Consider the following 20,886-nt stretch of genomic DNA (forward strand, 5'->3'; position numbering starts at 1 on the left):
TGAATATTTATGTACCCTTTTCCTTTTTTTAATCTCGATTTAATTACCCACCACTAATATATTATAAACATTCACCCTCCTTTGTCTAAGTCAGAATTTCTGGCTGTGTTAGATGTCCCATGGTGAGCTGTCAATAGTATTTTTGCAAGGTGTTTAGAAAGCACATAAACTCAGAGTGAGATCAGTGAGCACTGAGGGACATACAGTAGAGCGTAAAAGTCACCATCATTCTGCTGACTCAATAAATTAGGAGCTCCCAACTTCCTCTAGCATTAACTTCTGGGGGAAAAGTGCAGCAAGAGTTTCGTGGCAAGGCTTTCTAAAGGCTCCTTGGTGATAGCCGTGTATGACCAAACTTAATGTCGAAGTTTGATGGAGTGGTGTAAAGTGTATTGCCACTGGACTGTGTGGCAGTCTGAACACATTGTGGGCAATTACTAGTGCTTGTGTGACTTTGTTGGATACCAGGAGACTATAACTTTGCTAACTCAAATTCCAACTGTAAGGATTTGTGAAAGAAGGCTGTGGTGTTGTTGTTTTTTTCTGATGTTGACCACAAAAATCATCCTTCAGCTTAGACATTTGCAACATTCATGTTCTTTTGTGGATTGACCTTTATTACATTGAAAGGATAAATACATTTGGTCTGAAGACTAAACTGTTGGTATAAACTGCAATCGAAAATCTGCATGTGGATTGACAAAAAAAAAAAAAAAATCTCCCTTTGCAACAGGACATAAAATATCAGAGGGCTGTTATGTTCCCATTGCGCAAATACAATGTAAATATTTCCACAGATTTTGAAAGCAAGGATGCAGATGCATTTTGGGACCAGCTTTCGTGATTAGTGTATACATAGGGCACATATGTACTAATACAACAATATTGGGTATTTACAAAAGGCTAATTGCAGTGTCCCTGTCAGTCACATAGAAGAAGTTTCCGTCGAGTTTAGATTTTGTCAGTATACAGGAACTTAATGCTCAATGGCGTGGCCAAGATCCCAAATAAGTGTGAAATTCTGTGTTCACTTAACTCAAAACATGTTTTAAATCTCAATGAGTTTTTAAGAACTGGTTAAAAAAAAAAAAGATCACTGCATATGCTGATGGTGAACGACATTTTCTAGCATCTAAAAAAAAAGGTGCAAATTGCATGTAATTGCTCACTCTGACAGATGACACGTGTTGCTAGCAATGTGTCAAAGTGGTGATGACAATCGTATTGGTTCTGCAGTAAATGACTCCTTATTGAGAATGTCTCCAATTGCATTACTGAACAGATGACATGTTGCAATCTTTTAGAACTGTAGGATTTCAAAGCAAAAAAACACCTCCTCCATTGCAGTTATGCACAGCTGTTCCATTGGCTCCTATTCCAAGACCTACGATCAGCCATCACAATTTATCTCAGGTTTGATCAATCATTATTAAATATATGTATATATGTTTTTTAATTTACTGTACTCCTTCCAGAATGTGCAAAATGAGGTGTGCTGTAATTTCAAGTGTTTGGCAGATGCAATCCTGGGCCCGCTCGATTTCTAAATCAGCTTCCACATTGGCTTTGCACCTGTTTTTGTATGAACAATAATTTTGTAAATCAGGCGCAAACCAGATAGGCTAGTCCAGCCTTTTATTAGTACTATCCTAGCCGCTAGGATTTGTAGTTGTAATAAATAATATTTTTCTAAATAAATAGTTAGTTTCCTCACACACAATTTTAAACAGCTATACTCACCAGAAATTATTTGCAACAAAAACCTTGCCCGAGGCTTTATGAATAAATCATTCAAAGCAGCACTATTAAACTTGTCGGTTCACGGTGAAGCTTGGTCATTTACAGCACCTACCGGGAAAAAAAAATATAAATATTTGTGCACAGCCAAACAGGAGCATGGCTAAGCCTTGTGATCAGTGTGCTGAGTACGGATCCTGACCACAGGAGATATACAGATCCTTGACATCACCTTAAAACCAACAAGCACACAGACATCCTGCATGCGTGTGTATGTCCGTTGACCTCACTTCTTGCAAAATATACGAGAAGTCCTTGAACCGTGTGTAGAACTATATGAAGGCACACACACATAAATGAGCAAGCGTGTGTGTGTTTGTGAAAGCAGGCTGTCACTGCTGTTCTTACATGCCATTCATCACAAGCTACTAATTCTGTTAGACCATTGTCAAGGCGTTCGCACCCCGCGTTGTTCTCTGAAAACTCATTCAGACGCTAATGCACCAACCTTTCCAGCACACATATACACATGCTGACTCACCCTTAGTACAACCCCCCACAGACACACTCAGGTAGAAACCCTAAGGGCAGAATGTTGGTTCCATCAATCCAACATTAGTGTGGCTTGAATTTGATAGCCACGTAGCACAATTTGATGGCCAGGTGTGCTACCGGTGAACAGATGGGTGGGTATCGGCTGAGGTTTAGTTCAGCTGAGTTTAACAAAAATCTTTTCAGCACACCTAAACACTGCAAGTCTTAGCTTGCCAGAAAGTAAGCACTGATGGGGAATCAGGTAACTAAGCATGTTAAGATGGAAGAGGGGTTAGACAGAAAGGCCAGACTAAATTTAGCGCCACCTTTTCATTCTCTAATTATGAGATTAATACATCCCGTCACACACGTCACAATGCTGGCCTATGATTTATTATCTTTTTGAGCAGATGGAAAGATAGAGCCAGAAAGGGAAGACAGAGAGAAATATTGTCTGAAGGCAGCTAATCAGCATGCGAGGTGTGATTAGGCTGGCCCAGCCCAAAGCGTATGTAGCCATAACGGGTGTCTTTGTTTGTAAACCCAGCTAGCAATAAACCAAGATTTATTAGTGTCAAGCAACTGGGTGGCATTGTGTGGCAGCTGGCACACTGACATTAGACCATCCAATTTAAAATTTCTAGGTAGTGTTTGATGGGAAGATTACAGAAGTGCAGTTATGTTGCATCTCCACATAATCCAATTCACACAATCGAGGGAGGCTGAAAGGATTGGGGAGTGGTATAGAGCGTATAGAGAAATGATATTGTCACGGTAAAATAAGAAATGGCAGGAAGACCTGCAGCAGCACCATATTTATTTATTTCAAACACATTTGCTGCAATCACCAAACAAAAGCCACTGATAATTAAAAGCTTAGTATCTGACTGTTTGCTTTTCTAATTAGAGGACAGGGATTGCACAGCTTAATCAGCTGTATTAAGTTAAAAAAAGACCACTGGAAACACTGGCAATAATTGTCTGACTTCACAGTGGATGAATAGAGCAAAGCATTTAATTATGTCTAGTAACAACATCAGCCACCCACCCCAACATCTCTCTATCTACAATAATTTATTGAGTATGCATGTGCGTGCATGCGTGCACGCGTGTGTGTGTGTACAGCAAAACCTAAATGACTGAATGTATTTTCTGGCCACTTGCATGTTATTCACTCTGTTTGCACTTTGTCATGGGTTGACTATTGTATCTGTATTTATACCAAGGTTATGAATATTACGATAATGTTTTTTTCCACCAGGTTTTTATACTTGTCGAGGGAACATCTGCCTAGGGACAACAGATGGAAATTAGCCTATGGCTACAATCTGGTTTGTGCACGTCTGTATTTGGCATATGACGTTCATTACCTTGATGTGTCCCTTCAAATAAATACATTTAATACAACTGAATTGAACACTCCACATTACCACATTACCCTCCCAATAAATCACCCATCAAAATCTGTTTCTTCATATTTACATTACCACATTACCCTACCAATAAATCGCCCATCAAAAGCAGTTTTTTAATTGTACTCATGTATGATATAATATATTTGGTGGTTGTTAATCAGATCCTTCAACTCTTGACCATAGTATGGGGCTGGAACTGATCACTGCATTCAAGGATTCAATAACAAAGTTTTTTTTTTTTTTTTTTTAAAGATGTGCAACTATAAAGAAATACACCCGTAAAACTGCTCAGTTAAAAATTGGACCGATCCAATTTTACAAAAAAAAAAAAAGGTTGTTTTGTGAACGTCAGGATGTTTTTTTAAGACAGCATTTTTAAGGTACATTTAGATGGAACGTTGTCACACATTAAACTGGAAGCTTTGTTTCATCCTTCAGCTGCATACAGGTGATAGTGGGACTTTTACATAATAATTGCAGGTATATTTATCTTGTATGGCTTGTTGCCCCTTGATATAAGAAGTATGCACAGCCCTACCTGTTCAAATGCCATAAAATAATTCTAGAACTTTTTTCACCATTAATTTGGCCTAAAACCTTTAGAACTTAATTAAAAAGCAAACAGCTTTTTGGGACTGGAAGTAGAATTTAATGAGTGAAACAGTGTAGTTGCACAAGTGTGCACACCCTCTTACATCTACGTTCAGAATCAATAAAACTCACATGAGCTCAAGTGCCATCAATGAAATCTAAACAAACAAATTCCCGCCACCTTGTCAAATGGCCTAGGTCCTGCTGAAGAAAAATAACCCCAGATTATGATGCTACTACTCCCATGTTGTATTGTAGCCATGGTGTTCTTTTTGATGATGAGCATTGTTGCGTTTGCGCCAAAGATACCTTTCGGAATTATGTCCAAAAGGTTCAACCTTGGTTTCAATGGACCACAATTAGATCGTAGCTGGAAAAGAAACGTGTCATTTAAAATGAATGGTGTTGGCAGATTGTGTGAAACCCTTGCGATTGCACCGAACTCAACCCTTGCAATAGCACCGAGCTCGGTGGATAACCGCCAGAGGAAGAAAGACGAGGAGGACTGGCAGCTCTGTTGACACTACTCACTGCAACTACTACTGCTATTGCGTGCAGGGGATCACTTTATTAATCACGCCCACTTAATTAACTTAGGTGTCTTCACTTAACACAGGCGTCTTCACTTAGACGATCAAGCAACATTTTCTTTCGTACCAAGAAATAATGAATAGGATTAATCGAAACATAAAATAGAAACAATATATAATTGAGAGCATAATTCAACAAACGGGAAAAAAATTAACTAATTTTAACATGAGTGAACACAGTATTTTTGTTTGGTAAGTTATATTGATTTATCTAATACCAGTATATTCCTTAACTTCTGCATTCAGTCATTTTGCTGGAAAATCTTTCCCTGCTGACAGAAAGCAATGCTGAACTTGAATTACAGTACAATCCAGTCTTTTGTTTTATGAAAGAAAAATATGGATGGACGGTACACAAGCACAAAGCAGTGGACTGTGGAGTACAGCTGTAAAATCTACCCTGGGCGTCAGGTGTAAATCAATGTCAAAGCTGGGCCTTATTTCATCTAATGCGTGTTTTAATCATTTCTCCTCCTGATCAATGCTGTTTGAATGAGGCCATCATGCGCAACGGTGGAAATTTACAAGCTCCCCTTTCTCTCGCTTGTGTTTCCAGACGGACATTTTATGAGGCAGTGCAGAGTACGACGGTAAATCTCTTGCTCCACTTTGGCAAAATGAAATCTCCTGATGCTGCTCTTCACACCCGTATTTGTTTGTCTCACTATGATGCTTCCACAAATTGAACGTCTATCAGCTCTGCCAACTCAACGTTCTACTCGCTTTATTTTAATAGTGTCTGGGAGGTGCTATAAAAGTGAAGTGTCTCGATCCAATAAGTGGAACGAAGGAAAACTTTGGAATCTTTGACCTGCATTTAGGCAACTCATTTAAAAACCTTTATGTGCTTGCCCATGATTGAAGTAAGGAAATTCAACACTCCAAACATCATGTTGTTCTTATCAGCAATATTAATACTGCTTATAATAATAATAATTAACATTACCACAACTACTAGTACTTCAATTTATAATTATAGCATTTATAATCAGAATTAATAAAATCACTAAAAACTGAACTAAGAAATTTCATTGTCACACGCGTTTCGTGTTTCGCCCCTTTGTGAGGAATAGAAAAAAACGTTCTGGATAAATAAAGAGTACATAAAACCAATGGCGTTTACCATTATTTTAGTTTTATGTAGCACAGTGCTTTTTCCTAATTTTACTCAGCCGATGTCACTGTCTTATACATTTAAAAATCAAGCTTGATACATGACAAGATCGAAATGTTTAGTATTCAATTTTGCATTTCGAGATACTTTCATAGTGCATAGTGTGCATAGTGAACACAGTAGTTTTTGGTTCAAATTTAAAATACTACACTAAACCTTTTCAGCTTTTCAGGCCACGGATCACCTTCAATTTAAGTTGTAAATATGTCAGCAGTGCCGATACAAGGTGCAAAGTTTAATCAAAATTGAATGTACTGCCAATTTACAACTTAATTGTCTTCACTTTTATTTGGACATACCTTAAAGAACTTGCACTAATGATGCTTATAACAGTGCAACTGTTTGCTGGTTTGGCATGCGATTTACACATGATTAGTTATTACTGCAACTGCTATCGATGACTAGTCGACTGGCAAAACAATAGTTTGTAGCAGCCCCAGGTGTAAGTTGCCATTGCATAGCCCACTTGGATTGGATTAGTGCTCAGCATTTAGCTATATGTCATTCATGTAACATGCATAAAATGTGCCAGGGAATGCAGAAAATGAAACTTGAATTAGAAATGTGTTTGTGAATGTGTGCGTGCTTGTGGATTTGTTGGCGTGTGTGTAGGGTGGCGGGGCACCCCAGGTAAAACTGTTTCGACCTGCCACTGCTTAACAGTATTCGAAGGCCTGACAAGGCTCAGCATGTGTACTTGTCAAATGTTGAATATTTAATCAAATAAACCTTGCACAGTGTCACGATGAAAAGCCAGTTTGAACAATGGAGACATCATTTCTACAGCTTCTATATCTACTTGCCGAAAGAACTTGCTCACCATTTCTTAGTTTGTTTGGAGAGGATTGAGCTGTATGATTTTTGGTTTCAGAAAGACAAAGACCATCTTCCCATATTGAAGGTATTCTAACAATACTATTTCTGAATGTTTGCATGTGTGGGAGACATTAACTGTATGAAGAATAAAACCTGTCTCGATAACAAATTAAAGAGTGTGATCCAGAAGACAGAAATGAGATATCAGTCAAGTGTCGGTCAGGCGCCTTTGCCAGTCTCAACACAATTAACACCAATATACTGTATATCTACTGTTAAGAGGAAGAAAGAAATTAAATGGTTTTGAGAACTTTGGGCAGGTTTTATATAGGAAGTGATTCATAGTGTACTATGTAGAAATGGGTAACTGTGTTTTTTTGTGGGTGTGTGTTTGCATAATGCAATAGTGGCTGTTTGAGACTTTCAGTGCTCGATTTTGTTCGACACAAATGCCAAATTTGTTGACTTTGTTATCTATAGTCGGGTGTTCTGCAAATACAAAAGACTGGCAGAAGTACAAACACAAATAGTTATTTACCTAATAATTGTCATTATTTCTATTTTAGTACCCGAGAGCTACAGTAGTGCACAGTTGCACCAATGCGCATTCAGACGCACGAAGAAACCCGCCTTGAGGGGCAACCTAGACCTTTAAACTGACACCTGTCAGTCATGCCAGCATGCCGAACTGACGGTAGCTGGTGCGACACACAGCGTGAGACAAAAGAAGACAGAGGAACTAGCTTGAAAGATGAAAAAGGAAGGTGGGGAGGGGATGAAGAGGCAAAGAGGAAGCAAGACTTTGGAAGCTTATTAGAGATGCTGAGAGATGAGAGAAGTGCAGTTTGGCGTTTTGGCATATCACCATCGTTTTGATTTGTTAGCATGTGTTTATGATGTTTCTCTGTCTGCCTCAGTCAATATCTATTATTAGATTGTCAGATCATCCCCCTGCAATTTTGACACTCTTGTAGCTCCTGCTTCACACATACCCACACGTACCTGTAGCCAGGGAAAACGAAACACACAAATAGTCATTATTTAGGCCCGCGGGAGTCGAATCGTACTTCTGAGCGCTTTGAGGTGCCATCAGTGTCAGATGTTATGTTTGGACCAAGATGCAGGAGCAGAGGTGGGGTGTTTCTCATTTCTCAAAGCAACTAAGTAGCTTAGGAAGTGGCTTTATCAGACAGACTCATGCACATACCGCTCACTTTTATCTGGCTTCTCTGCCTCTGATCTCTTCAATACTCAGACCCAAAGCTTGGCGCTACTGGACCTGAGTAGCATAAACGTTTAAAAATGTAAGCTTTTTTTTTCCAATCAGACACCCACGTGCATTTTTTTTCAACACTCATTTGCCAAGCGAAATTGTGTTTAAGGAATAATTCATGTTCCCAACCAATTGCCATTAGAATGACTTGAATTGACATTTTGCTATTTCCCCCTCTGGCTTAATGTCACTGTGATTTCCTGAATAAAAAAAAATTACCCTTACTCTTAATTTGCCAAATAAAAATAAAATAAAAAATGCGGAGGCTGCTCTGCTCTCAGCTATGTTGTGGCTTGACTGCGCAGAAGAGATTGTGAGCACATACATGTATGTACTTCTCCTTTTTCCCTTTTTTCAATTTACCTGAATGTTTGATTATCGAGCAATGAATATTGATTGAGTACTATTTAGTACATCTGTATCAGAATGCATCTAAGAATCAATTATTAATTAAATAAATCAAGAATTAATTTATTTTCCCTCATCCCTACTTACGAGAAAAAACAGATTTCAGCACAACAAAAACACACTCTCATCATAAGACTAGCAGATGATAGCTCCAATTTAGTGCAATTTTAAAACTTTAATTTTAAAAAGCCTCAAATGGTTTACTGAGGGAGACTGTGGGTGTCTGCAGCAGATATTGTGGTTGTGAGATTAGTTTGGTAATTAACCACAAACCAATTATCAGACATTGGGATGAGAGGTGCATCTCAGGTAAGGTGTTTCACAGTGTGTTTAATGGATATTGAGGAGTTTGATCAGTTGACAAAAGTCTCAGATTTCGAGGCCCAATAGTCAGACGGATGTTTAAGCACATCTGTTCAGGCGGCTGATGAAAATGTAATTAATTAGTTTGGTGTTTGTTTCTTCAATCCACTTTTCATTAACCTCTATTGACACATCTGAGAATCTCACGTGGCGGTTTATGACTACTTCAGGATTAACAAGGAAATTGGATCCTTGTAATAAACAAAGTTGTTGTAGGACGGCGATTCCCCTCTGGGAACCTTTCAAACTTGCACTGCTGAGAGAAAAAAACACTTCAAAACGATCATGTTTAATTCTCTTCGAAAAATACAAAATTATGTTTTGGCTCACTAAAATGAGTGGTGAGATTTCAGCAAATCTGAACGTGATGAAGAAGGGTAATGCAACAAAAATAGACTCAACCAACAAATCCAACCTACGTACATTCATATCTTACAGAGGCTGTACTTGATAAAAGGCAACATAAAGATTTTAAAAAAACCTCAGCGACTGTGTACACAGTTTCCCCATTACGGCAAATTCAATCCATCAAATATCACCCCCACACTTACACTGCTTTACATCAAAACCTGAAAATGCCAACCAACCCATAGTCTGATATCACATTTGAGATTGTGACAATGCAAGACATGTTTGTTGTCGTGTGACGGATCAGGGCTTGAAAGGTAGAGCGGCAATGTTTGAATAGGTATTATAACATGTTTCAGTATGTCACTCACTAGATACCCACGGTTCATGGGGTATTGCTAAATCACACCATGTAGCAACATGATGCCTTGTGTGTAGGAAAAAAAAGAGGTTTTGTTGCAAAGCTAGCAGACCTGTGAAATTCAGGTCAAATTAGATTATAGCAGAAGCTTGATAAAAAACAAAAAACAAACTATAGTCACTGCAATCTTTTGCACAGCAGTATGCAAACTGTTGAGGCCACATCGAAGCATAGTTGCCTATTATGCTACGGCAGTCATGTTTGATAACGTTTATCAAAATATTCCACCTGCAGTATTAAACAAAAAAAAGGTTATAGATTTTGACAAAGTATTGTAGGGGGTAGTGCATATGTTAAGAATGAAATGTTTTGGTTTGGTAAGGATCTGGATAAATGTGCATTAACAGAAATTGATTTATTCTTATTTACACAATATGGCATCAATGAAGCAGTCCAAAGAGCCTTACCCACGTTCCAATTTGTTTTCTCTTTGTTCATACTAGTTAATATGGTCAGTGAAAAAATACTAAATTAGCAAATCCAATCGGTCCCGACAAGTATGCAAAGTACAGTAGTTAAAGAATAAATTGTGCGATGCAGTGCAGTTCAACATCATACGAACCAATAATAAACAAGTTAAACCAATAAATACAGGGTTGTTATCATTGTCATTGTAGAATTGTTGGTCAAGTACTGCTACTAAATCACATTGGAGTGTCTTTGCTGAACCTTATCAAGCGTTTAAGTGTAGTTTACACTATGTACATAATGATGTTTGTCTTGTTCTGTTAGTGTCAGTCTACTGGGACAACTATTTAAAAGGTTTGGTATAATTAATTTAAGTATTATTTAAGTGTTCTCAGATCAGGGTCTTCATACATAGGACTGTGTCTGCATGTTATTTTGACAACCCATCGAGGAGCCCTACCAGATTCGTCTTCAGACTTGTTGTCATTCTCAGAGTCGGTGAGGGTCAGAGCAGAGTTCTCGTGGCTGGACACTCCGGAGCTGCGACGGGACTTCACCCTTCCTCCTCCAGTCCAAAGTTGGATGGCTCTGTCTGGGGACAGGGGCCCATCTGGATCAGAGTCTGCGTCGGAGCCGGCGCTGAGGGAATAGCCCCTTTGGAGCAGGCCCAGTTCAGGACAGTAGGGGACAGCGGCGGGATGAGGAGCGGGTGTTTGATCGCACACTCCCAGTTCAGCCAGGTTAAAGTTCCCCCCTACGATTGAGATGTAGCAGTTACACAGGTGAAGTGAAGGAATGAGGGGGGTAACCGCAGTGAACATGGTAAATGGAGCCATTTACACAAGTGCTTACACAAACAAACAGGCCAACTGGCATACAAATCTACAATCACACGCAGAGAGGCAAACTAATTTCTAAAACTATGGAAGAGGTGGCTGTTGTTGATGCACTCAGGAGAAAAAAGATGACACAGCATGAATGAGCCACACACTACAAAGAGCTGCTGGAAGGAATTCTGTACGTGCTGATCTGCAGCCTTGTTGTGAACTCCTTAAAAAGTGTTGGTCCTTCACTTTATGTCTTCTCATTTGCACTTAAAAGATGTTGATCAAAGTGTCGTACTAAGGAAGCGGCGATGCAGCCTTCTGGTCAAAACACCTCACCTTGAAATTTCTGCAGACATACCAGTGTGGCCTAATACTGTCCCCACCTCACCCGCCACCCGTTTAAGACAAACTGACTTGTCTCGCCTAAAATAATTATAGAAAATTATCCAAATTAAAGCACATCAAAGGAGATCAATAGCAAAGTAGGGGAGCCCAATTAAATGCGGGCTGAAGAAAAAGCAATTAAGGGAAAAGGCATTCTCATACAGTTTATCCTTTATAGTAATTAAAAGAGTATTGCGGATGCAATCTCTCACGATCAGCTGTTGGGTTAGCGCAGTGGTTCTTAACCTGGGTTCAATCGAACCCTAGGGGTACGGTGAGTCGGTCTCAGGGGTTCGACAGAGCCCCCACTGAGGAGGTCTGAACAAACCTGTTTTATCGTGTAGCTTCTGATTTGCCAGTATGTAATTTGTTGCGAGTTCATGCAATGTGTTGGTTTTGTTCTTTGAACAAGGTGATGTTCATGCACAGCTCATTTTGTGCATTAGTAAAAAACATCTATGTCTTGAATTTAAAAAAAAATATTTTTCGCTAACGAGGGGTTCGGTGAAGGCGCGTATGAAACTAGTGAGGTTCGGTACCTCCAACAAGGTTAAGAACCACTGGGTTAGCGGAATCAGAGGGAAAAAACAGTTCACTTCATGAGCAGTTTGTGAGGAAGTGGGGATGAGACCGGCGACGAGGAGGAGGCGTCATGGTGCTGGCATACTATATGAATGAGCTCGCTGAGAATCACACAGCTGCATGACTCGGTCAACTATGACTCATCACGAGCAATCAGAAAGTGAAGAATTAAAGTGATGAAATTCATCTGCTTGAGCTCCTCATCTGCTCTTTAAAAGCTGAAGAAGCGAGCAACCACATGGAGAGGGAAGGCCTCTTGAGAAACTTCGAGTGGTAAAGAAAAAACTTAATTCTAAACAGCCACGGAAAACAACTAGCGAGAGCTTGCCAAGCTTCTAAACAAATGCATGGAACCAAACAATACGACACAAGAGTGAATACTACCAGTAGACTATAAACTATTTATGTACCACAAATGCGTAGCTCTAAGATCGATTTCTACAACAATTCTAATCTCGAAGCACAAGCTCTACGCCCTTGTTGTTGTTACCATACCTGAGATGAAGTATCGAAGGACGGGAGAAAATTCCAGGAGGCCTAAGAAAGTAAAGCAAACGAAGAAGCCGGCATAAGGAATGTAATGTTCTACCTCCAAAAAGCATTCTTCAAAAAATATATACTTTTCAAAAACCTAGCTATAGAGAAAGTAGCTAAATGAAAAAATAAATATTTTCCCTCTATTTTGTGCTGTGAATTTTGCTACACATATCAACCGCTACATCACACAGGCTGTCAATCCACACAATTAACATCCTACAAAATGTGATTACATATGAAAAAAAAGCATTCTTCAAAAAATATTTACTATTCAAAAACCTAGCTATAGAGAAAATAGCTAAATGAAAAAAGAAAAAAACATGTTCCCTCTATTTTATGCTGTGAATTTTGCTACACATATCAACCGCTACATCACACAGGCTGTCAATCCACACAATTAACATCCCACGAAATGTGATTACATATGAAACATCCAATCACTTTGTAATCCCATGAGTGGTGGGCCTAGTCCCGTGCTCAAGTAATCTACATGAAGTCAAAGAAAGATGGATTGGTGCAAGATTCTACAGCAGACATGAAAATCTATCTCAGTTAGTGCATAACCAGAAACCCCATAACATGTTTGTTACCTGATATTATGACAAATGTGGAGGCGCAATGTTGTGCAACATTTTAATCAGATCAATGTCCTTCTCATTCACACCACATTGCAATTGTATACGTATAGTGTAGTATATTGTTCTGCACTCATGGGCCCGAATAGCAGGTACACCTGTACAAAAAAGAGCCAAAGAAACTGTCTTAGAGGTATTTTTCATTACGTTTGTCGTGCTCCTGGCTTTGTCTGCATTGGGAATTTAACACCAATTTACATTACAGTAAATTACTGTTAGACTACTACACAACACGGAATACGGACAATGCCTTTGCATTTTCTTGTATTAGTGATTTGGGTACGAACATTGATGGGGGCGACTAAAACTGTGGAAATTCATGAAACTGGATTCCATAAATGTCATGTTTGCTTTTTCATGCCTTTTGACACAAGGAATTAGGGTTGTTGTGTGACTGAAGCCGCAGAGGACCTCCATAAAGTAATCATTTGGGGTTCATGCTTCACACATCATACCTCAGAAAAATAAGTTACACATGCGGCTGGATGCATTAGTTTTGATACTCCGCCGTAGTTTGCAGTCATCCATTACACTAAATGTACTTCCCCTGATAAAAGTCATTATGGAAGTGTGTGCTTGCAAATGTGTGTAATTTAGTGCATCTGTGTGCTTGTGTATACGTGTAATTGTTTGTGAGTAGGCACTCTTGTGGGATGGTACTGCCTGTCATTAAAAAATAATTTGTGCTTGTTAGCAGTTTGACAGGCAGTCTGTCTGCAGTAACTTTACACTCTTGGTTGATGTCTTCTCACTCCACATGGCTGAACTCTTCAATAAAAGGTGGTCCTCAATGATTGCAATTATGGTGCTTTTCTTGAGATCCAATCATTTATACAGTGCCCGCCAACAGCCAACAAAGCATTTTGAGCTTTGGTGATTTACAACTCATTTTGATTTTGGTTCTTGATTTGCACACTTGCACAGAAGTGATTTGCTTCATGATAGCAGATAAAAATCAGAAAGTGAGTGGCATTGGGCTTAGAAGGTGCCTCAACAACTAAGCCGAGAATAGCTAAAATCACGTCTTTTCACCGGTAGTTACCTTTTCTGAGAAATTGCCTGTTTGGGAGGTTAACACTACCCCTTTCACCTGTAGCCAATTGGCACATTTTACCAACAGTTAACATCTTTTATGAAAATTAACTTTTCTTCACGGTTGTAGAATATAAACTAGGGATGCAACGATACAAAAATCCCACAGTGAAACATTGTCTTATTGTAAAAAAAATAAATAGGGTATAAAATTAAGTGTCGGGAAAGTTAAGAATAAACATTTGGTAACCAAACACAAAATACATAATACAAAATGTTATGTTGACTTCAATTTTGACTTCTTGCGATCACAAAGAATTATTGTAATCAAAGAAAAATAAATAATGTTCCGCACAGAATTTCCCCCATCCTCAATGAATGTTTGTAATAGTTGTGGAGTTTATACAGTATGTCCCAAAACGTACGTTATCGTTTCCAACAACCGATCCATGGAGGGAAAAATATTCAAGATCATTGCAAAAGCTGTTAGACGTCAAATTCAAAAGCATTATTACGATTTTTTTTAAAAACAAGATAATACGGGGCAGCTCGGTGGGGCACTGGGTAGCATGTCTACCTCACAGTTAGGAGGGTGCGGGCTCGGTTCCACCTCCGGCCCTCCCTGTGTGGAGTTTGCATGTTCTCCCCGTGTCCGCGTGGGTTTTCTCCGGGCACTCCGGTTTCCTCCCACATCCGAAAGACATGCTTGGTAGGCCGATTGAGCACTCCAAATTGTCCCTAGGTGTGAGTGCGAGTGCGGATGGTTGTTCGTCTCTGAGCGCTCTGCGATTGGCTGGCAACCAGTTCAGGGTGTCCCCCACCTACTGCCCGATGACGGCTGGGATAGGCTCCAGCACGCCCGCGACCCCCATGGGGACAAAGCGGTACAGAAAATGGATGGATAGATGGATGGATGGATGGATGGAAGACATTACGGTATTTTCAATACCATCATATTTCTAATATGTACTGATCAAATTATATGTCTTCTCTAACTTGTACTGTCAGTACCGAAAGGAAAGTGGTTTAAACGAAAACAGTTTTTTAGTTGCCTTTTTCTGTAAGCTGTCTAGATTTCGATATTTTTCATTGTTTGGAGTAATATTTATCATGCGTGTTAAAAGGTCATTAACTTATGAGCTGACTCCCACGAGGAGTGTTTATTCATGATGATACCATTTACAGGTTGATCGATAAATAATGTCATTCAAATGCCAAAAGTAAACAATTATTTCAGTTTAAGCTTGTCTGAAACACAGCATAATTCTTTAGGTGAAGATGAGGTGACTGTATTTGTTCTAAAACAGGACAGACACAATCTAATGCGCCTGCTTCTAATGCCATTGACCCTTCGCTTGCATGTTGAGATTGTTCGTTTGCACTCTTGATGGATCCAGTCACTCGCAGTTCCACACTCATTAAAGACTGCAGATAGCACTCACACATGCACACGTATGCGCACAAATTTTATGATTGCTATTCAGCCTCCATCAGAGAGTGGTCTGTTTCAAGCAAATGTTTATGTAAATAGCTGCTTTTAAAGTGCACCCTCTTTGTTACCATTGTAATCGAATTAGGGGGTGAAAAAAAAAAAAAAAGAAAATGATTATGTAAACATGCAAAAAGGGCTCCGGAGACAATTGCAGGAGTTTGAGATGGAGAAAATTCAAGAATTTACATACAAAGTAAAACCGGTCATTGAATTCACTTTGTGAAAATGAGGTGGCTTTGTTCAGCCTATACATGCAGAAAAAAAGGCTCGAGGTAAGCCCATGATAGACATAGATCATAAGATAAGGCAGTAAAATCCTGGTTATGGCAAGCAGCGTAGAGCGTCGACATGGACAAACTCTGGGATGAATGACAAGGTATATAATGAAAGTACCCAATCACCAAGGAGGAGAGTAAGAGAATCACTTTGCTTTGACTGGAATACATATTTTACCTTGAGGGCTCAAGGTCACCTGTGAGAACGAGTGGTGTATGTGGGAATCTGTGCACCATTATCATCAAACTCCCTTGCATAACAAAACATGATTATAACCAGAGTTTAGTGGTTAGGTAGTTACAAACATCATGGATAGGAATGTGATTGAATCAAATCTCTGGTTACCCATGCTGCTTATGGAAAAAAAAGTTTACATTATCATAAGACAATAAGATCCAAGCAAGAACCACTTTTACAAAGACGACAAAAAATAATGATGGCTAGTTTTACTGGCTAAATTCTAAATTGCCTAATTTGCGCAGTTGGTTAACAGTTTCAAAGTTGTACAAATGGAAATATGAAGCTGCACTGAACGTATCAGTGGGCACAAGAAACACTCACAAAGAACAACAAAGGAGAGAAAATCTACTTCTCGGTGGGTGTGACCAAGGTAAGAGGTTAGAATTCTAATTTTTAGAGGAAATAAAATGAACCAATGTAGTAAAATATACAAATAGACAAACAGCTAAGGCACATTAATGGGCAATGCTAACACTAAAATGTATGAAGAGTAGAAAAAGGACAGAAAAGTGGAGGCTTCCAACAAGCCTGGTGTCATGAATGTTTACAAATAAAATACATGTTTTCAGATAAAACTGATGAATGAGTTAACATTACGTTTTCGGAGCCGTCTTCAGGCAAAATATGCTCTTGTTCTTAACATGTATAAAAATGCGTGGCAACTATAGCTGCAATTGTAGTTAACTGCAGAAAACTGCAGCATTTAACAGCTTGACAGCTAGCTGGATGTGTTTACCCTCCAGAGCTTGCGATGATCAAAAATAAAGCTATCACAGTGATTACTGGACTTATAATGTGACCATAAATAAACAACACCAAATGAATACTAATGTTGTTAGCGCTCCGTGGATAAAGCAACTGTCTATTTGCTGACTTTAAATTGTAATAATGTGCAGGTAATAGCTTGCTGTGCTGCTACTAATTGGACCAAATCAGCAAATGCAGACTAAAACAATTGTTTTAACATACCCATAACTCATTTGCAATTACCTTAACATTGTGATGGCACCACCTACTATGGCGCTGTCATGAGCAGAGAGGAATTGGAATGAATATGTTGGATGCTCTTTATCACGGCTCTGCAGACTCATCAATATGAATGTCATTATCTGACAGTAGGGTGAGGGAATATACGCTATATCAACTTAATTAGGCCATTTAATTACCTCATAATACAATGATATGATTTACACCAGCTATTGTGGCTCCCCGGCGTGCTCTTAATTTAACTCTGAAACCTTCGACATTTTCACAGGTTCTTTTGGTTTTAATACAAAAAAATACACTATGTCCTAAACAGACTGCTATTTGGTCATATCTGAGACATCATCATGTTCAAACAGACTCTCATCATTCACCATTGGGGATTACTTTCTGACTCCAATTTTCCAGTTTACAGCCGCTGACTACTATACATCTCATTTGTCATCTGAAAACGCATTTTCACAAACAGATCTAACCAAATACAATGTATATTGAGACATTTTAGGTCCATATTAATTCCAAGTTTTACAACAAATCCTTCAGAAATTGCATAGCATTGTATCTTGTTAAAGACAAAATTTAACACCTTAGCAACATTTCCCTAATGGTGCATCATGGTCAAACACTACCCACACTTTCCAACTGACATTTGATCATTTGGTAGCCATAGAACCTGCAGGAGCTCTTGCACCTACTAATGAGGTGCCTAATATAGGAGTGAAAAATGTCACCAGTTCTTGGTTCACTCTGCCCCTGCCCAGAGGACAGCAGTCTGGTTGCTACAATACATGACATGACAATGTAATGATTCTGTCAGAAGGCTTGTTACTGAAGATTGTACTGTATTGTTGAGCAGTGAAACAAGCTCATTCTCCGAGAAGGACAAAGTTAAAAGATGGAAGATACAGAGATAGGAGATTTGTGTTTAATCGTTCATTCCATTATGAACTTTTTATTAATTCATTAACTGTTTTAATACATCTAACGTATACACAACACGTACAGTATTTGCTGTGAGAGGATAGTTGATAATAGGCATGATTAAGTTTGGAAATTGTAATGAGTTGTTTTTTTATTACCTTGTCTAAAAAGAAAACAATAAGTAAAATTTCAAACTAACTCTCTTTCAGCGATAATAGCATTCCTTTCATGATTCGTCCATGATTCAAAGATAACTATGGGTTGTATGGCTGGTCTCAGGTAAAACTAATCCTCAATGTAATGTGAAGTTTTTCTCCTTGAATCAATTACATCCGGCGGCAGCACCAGCGCAGTGAAATGTGACACATGGCAACATCAGCCGGGCAGCAAATCATTGGCATCGGTATAATTTGTGTGACTGAGGCCAGGGCATAACGAGTATCAAAAGTGACTTATGCATAAGAAATGTGACATATATCCAAACACCAACACCTACACGTACACACAAATTCTGCGGCAGGGGAACAACTTTAATTATAGCTTTAGAGACAAGTGACTCAGCCGAGTGGGGGAAAGCACTTGATAACAGTGACATTTACAATCTGCCTCATTTATCAAAGGCTGCCAAAGCAGAGTCAAAAAGGGTCATTACATAGTAAACATAGATTAACTCAATCATGCAATCAGCATAGTTTGGTGATAATTTATTTTTACCACAGGAAAATCACACATCAGTAAACCCATTGTTATTCATCTATTTTCTTACCTAATATTTGAATGTATGTGCTTGTAAAGTACATTCCATTATCATTATGATTTTGTTTCTCAAATATTAATTCTATTTACTTTGATAGATAGTTGATATGCAACTGATGTCAATTGCACGATGGCACAGAGCATAGAGGTGATTGATAAACTAAAGATTAGACCAGGCCATGCTCTGTCCATGTAATGTATGCAATGCAATTCTTCATGCATAATGAAGGAGGTATATAGGACGGTGATCCTTTGACACCACAAAACATTTGCATTTCAAGTTTTGTTGGAAAATGGTTTGAAGGAGACCAATTGTACAATACTCTGAACAAATACAGGCATCGCAGGTGAGTAGGAGTGTGATGAGCACCAGGACACTTTTCAGTGACTCCTCTGCTTTATTGCTGTAGCTATGGGAAGCTTTAGAGCATCAGCAGCTGGCAGAGACACCAAATGCCAGGGAGGAGACAAAAAGGGAAAAGGAGATGAATTGTAGCTAATCTCTTCTCCATTTATTTTTAATGGCATGCAGCTGCATTGTATTCTATTTGATCATCAGTTGTCTGGGTGGGTGGACTACTCTGCATGGACGCGCAGAAACACCAGCTTAAAGTAATGCACACTCCTTTCATATTAAATTCAAAATCTATATACACTACTCCCAGATTCTTCCAAGCTACACACGAGGCAAATCATGAACAACATGAGGGAGAAAATCAGCAGTATTTATAGCAGTAGAGCTTTAGCGCATGTACCACACGTGTGGCCAACATATTCAAAAACACTGTTGCCTAGCGGTGCCTCAAAATTGGAAATGAAGCGATAGCGTTATGAGAGGGAGCTGTGGTTGCTCTGATGGAATTTGCGAGGTCTTCTAAATATAAAGAGACGAGGCACAACAAAAACTTCTCTAACCAACCTTCAGACGTTTTTGCTTGTCATTACACCAGCAACATGAATGATGCCGAGACAACATGGCAAGCGATATTGTACAGAACCTTTCTTCAGAACGGTAAAGAAAAAAGGTAAAGAAACAGCATTGTCAGTATTGATGAGTTGCGCAAGGAAATTGAAAGACATTGTTAAGGATTTGGAGAAATGTGGCTTTTAAGTGAACAATACTTTATTGCTGCATCTTCTTTCCACGTTTGTCCTATTTCTTCATTGAGTCAAACGTGTGCAAGTGGTAAGTGTTCAGGGACAGTCTTAAAACGAGCATTATTGCATTATCATACCGCCGTAATAATGACTGGGACAGTAATTGAGACAATTTTCTTAAGCATAATTAATAATAAAATAGATGGACCATAAGGTAGGCAAAACCTTTACGTTATGTTATTGGCATGAACAAACAGTGTTATTCTAAACACTCATTAGTGTCATCATTACTGTACTGTCATCACGCTATATGGTGTTGAACATTTAACACTTTTGTAAATGTTTCGTAAAATAGGTAGTGTAGCGGCATATAGACACTTGGCCAACGTTCACATTAACACCCTGGTCGTTGAATTCACACTAGCTGATGTAGTAGTGATAGATCGATTCTCGATCGGGCTGATTATGAGGCCCGATATTTGGCATTTTGGCGATGATTGCGATCAGTCTTCATGTTTGCTCTCCCTTCTTGAGCCTGATATGGCAAGGGGACGGGGCAATGACATACCAGCTCTGCCGAACCCCTGAAGCCGACTCACCGAACCCCTAGGGTTCGATCGAACCCAGGTTAAGAACCACTGATTTAAACCACGTTATTTAAATCCAGTCGTGTTAGAGTTGTTATTTTTCAAAATTCTGACACCATACCTCCATGTTTTAGCTGCAAGTAAATATTGGCTTCAAATATCAGTTATCAGCCTCCTCGACTACTCATGTGGTATCAGCCTTTAAAAAAAGCATTCACTGTGTGTCATTAAGAACTAAATCATACAATCAGAATCCAATTATTAAGTTTGTTTCTCACAGTTTAGAGTTGCAGCGTTCAATTCCGACTCTGGATTTGATGTAAATACTTAACATTGTGGAAACTCTTCCTTGGCTCAAAGAGGAGGAAGGGAGGGAGGAGGTGAACATCTCTTTTTTTTTTCTTTTTCATTTTGTCTGTCTTTCAGTTGGTATACGTTCAAGAACAGGATAACATTT

General features: G+C 39.0%; 1 protein-coding gene across 8 annotated transcripts in view; it reads right to left on the reverse strand.

Moving 5' to 3' along the window:
* LOC125989940 (teneurin-2) overlaps positions 1-20,886 on the reverse strand; it is a 202,105-nt gene that overhangs the window by 130,005 nt on the left and 51,214 nt on the right. For 5 of the 8 annotated variants that reach the window (XM_049756493.2, XM_049756470.1, XM_049756492.1 and 2 more), the window contains exons 3-4: positions 12,367-12,408; positions 10,539-10,832 (exon numbers count right to left, since the gene is read on the reverse strand). In XM_049756493.2, the coding sequence (XP_049612450.1) occupies positions 10,539-10,832; positions 12,367-12,408 (336 nt within the window). The remainder of the gene's footprint in view (positions 1-10,538; positions 10,833-12,366; positions 12,409-20,886) is intronic. The other 3 variants (XM_049756483.2, XM_049756477.2, XM_049756462.1) reach the window with 1 other exon arrangement.

The sequence above is a fragment of the Syngnathus scovelli genome, chromosome 1 (genome assembly GCF_024217435.2).
Source record: "Syngnathus scovelli strain Florida chromosome 1, RoL_Ssco_1.2, whole genome shotgun sequence".
Lineage (NCBI taxonomy): Eukaryota > Metazoa > Chordata > Actinopteri > Syngnathiformes > Syngnathidae > Syngnathus > Syngnathus scovelli.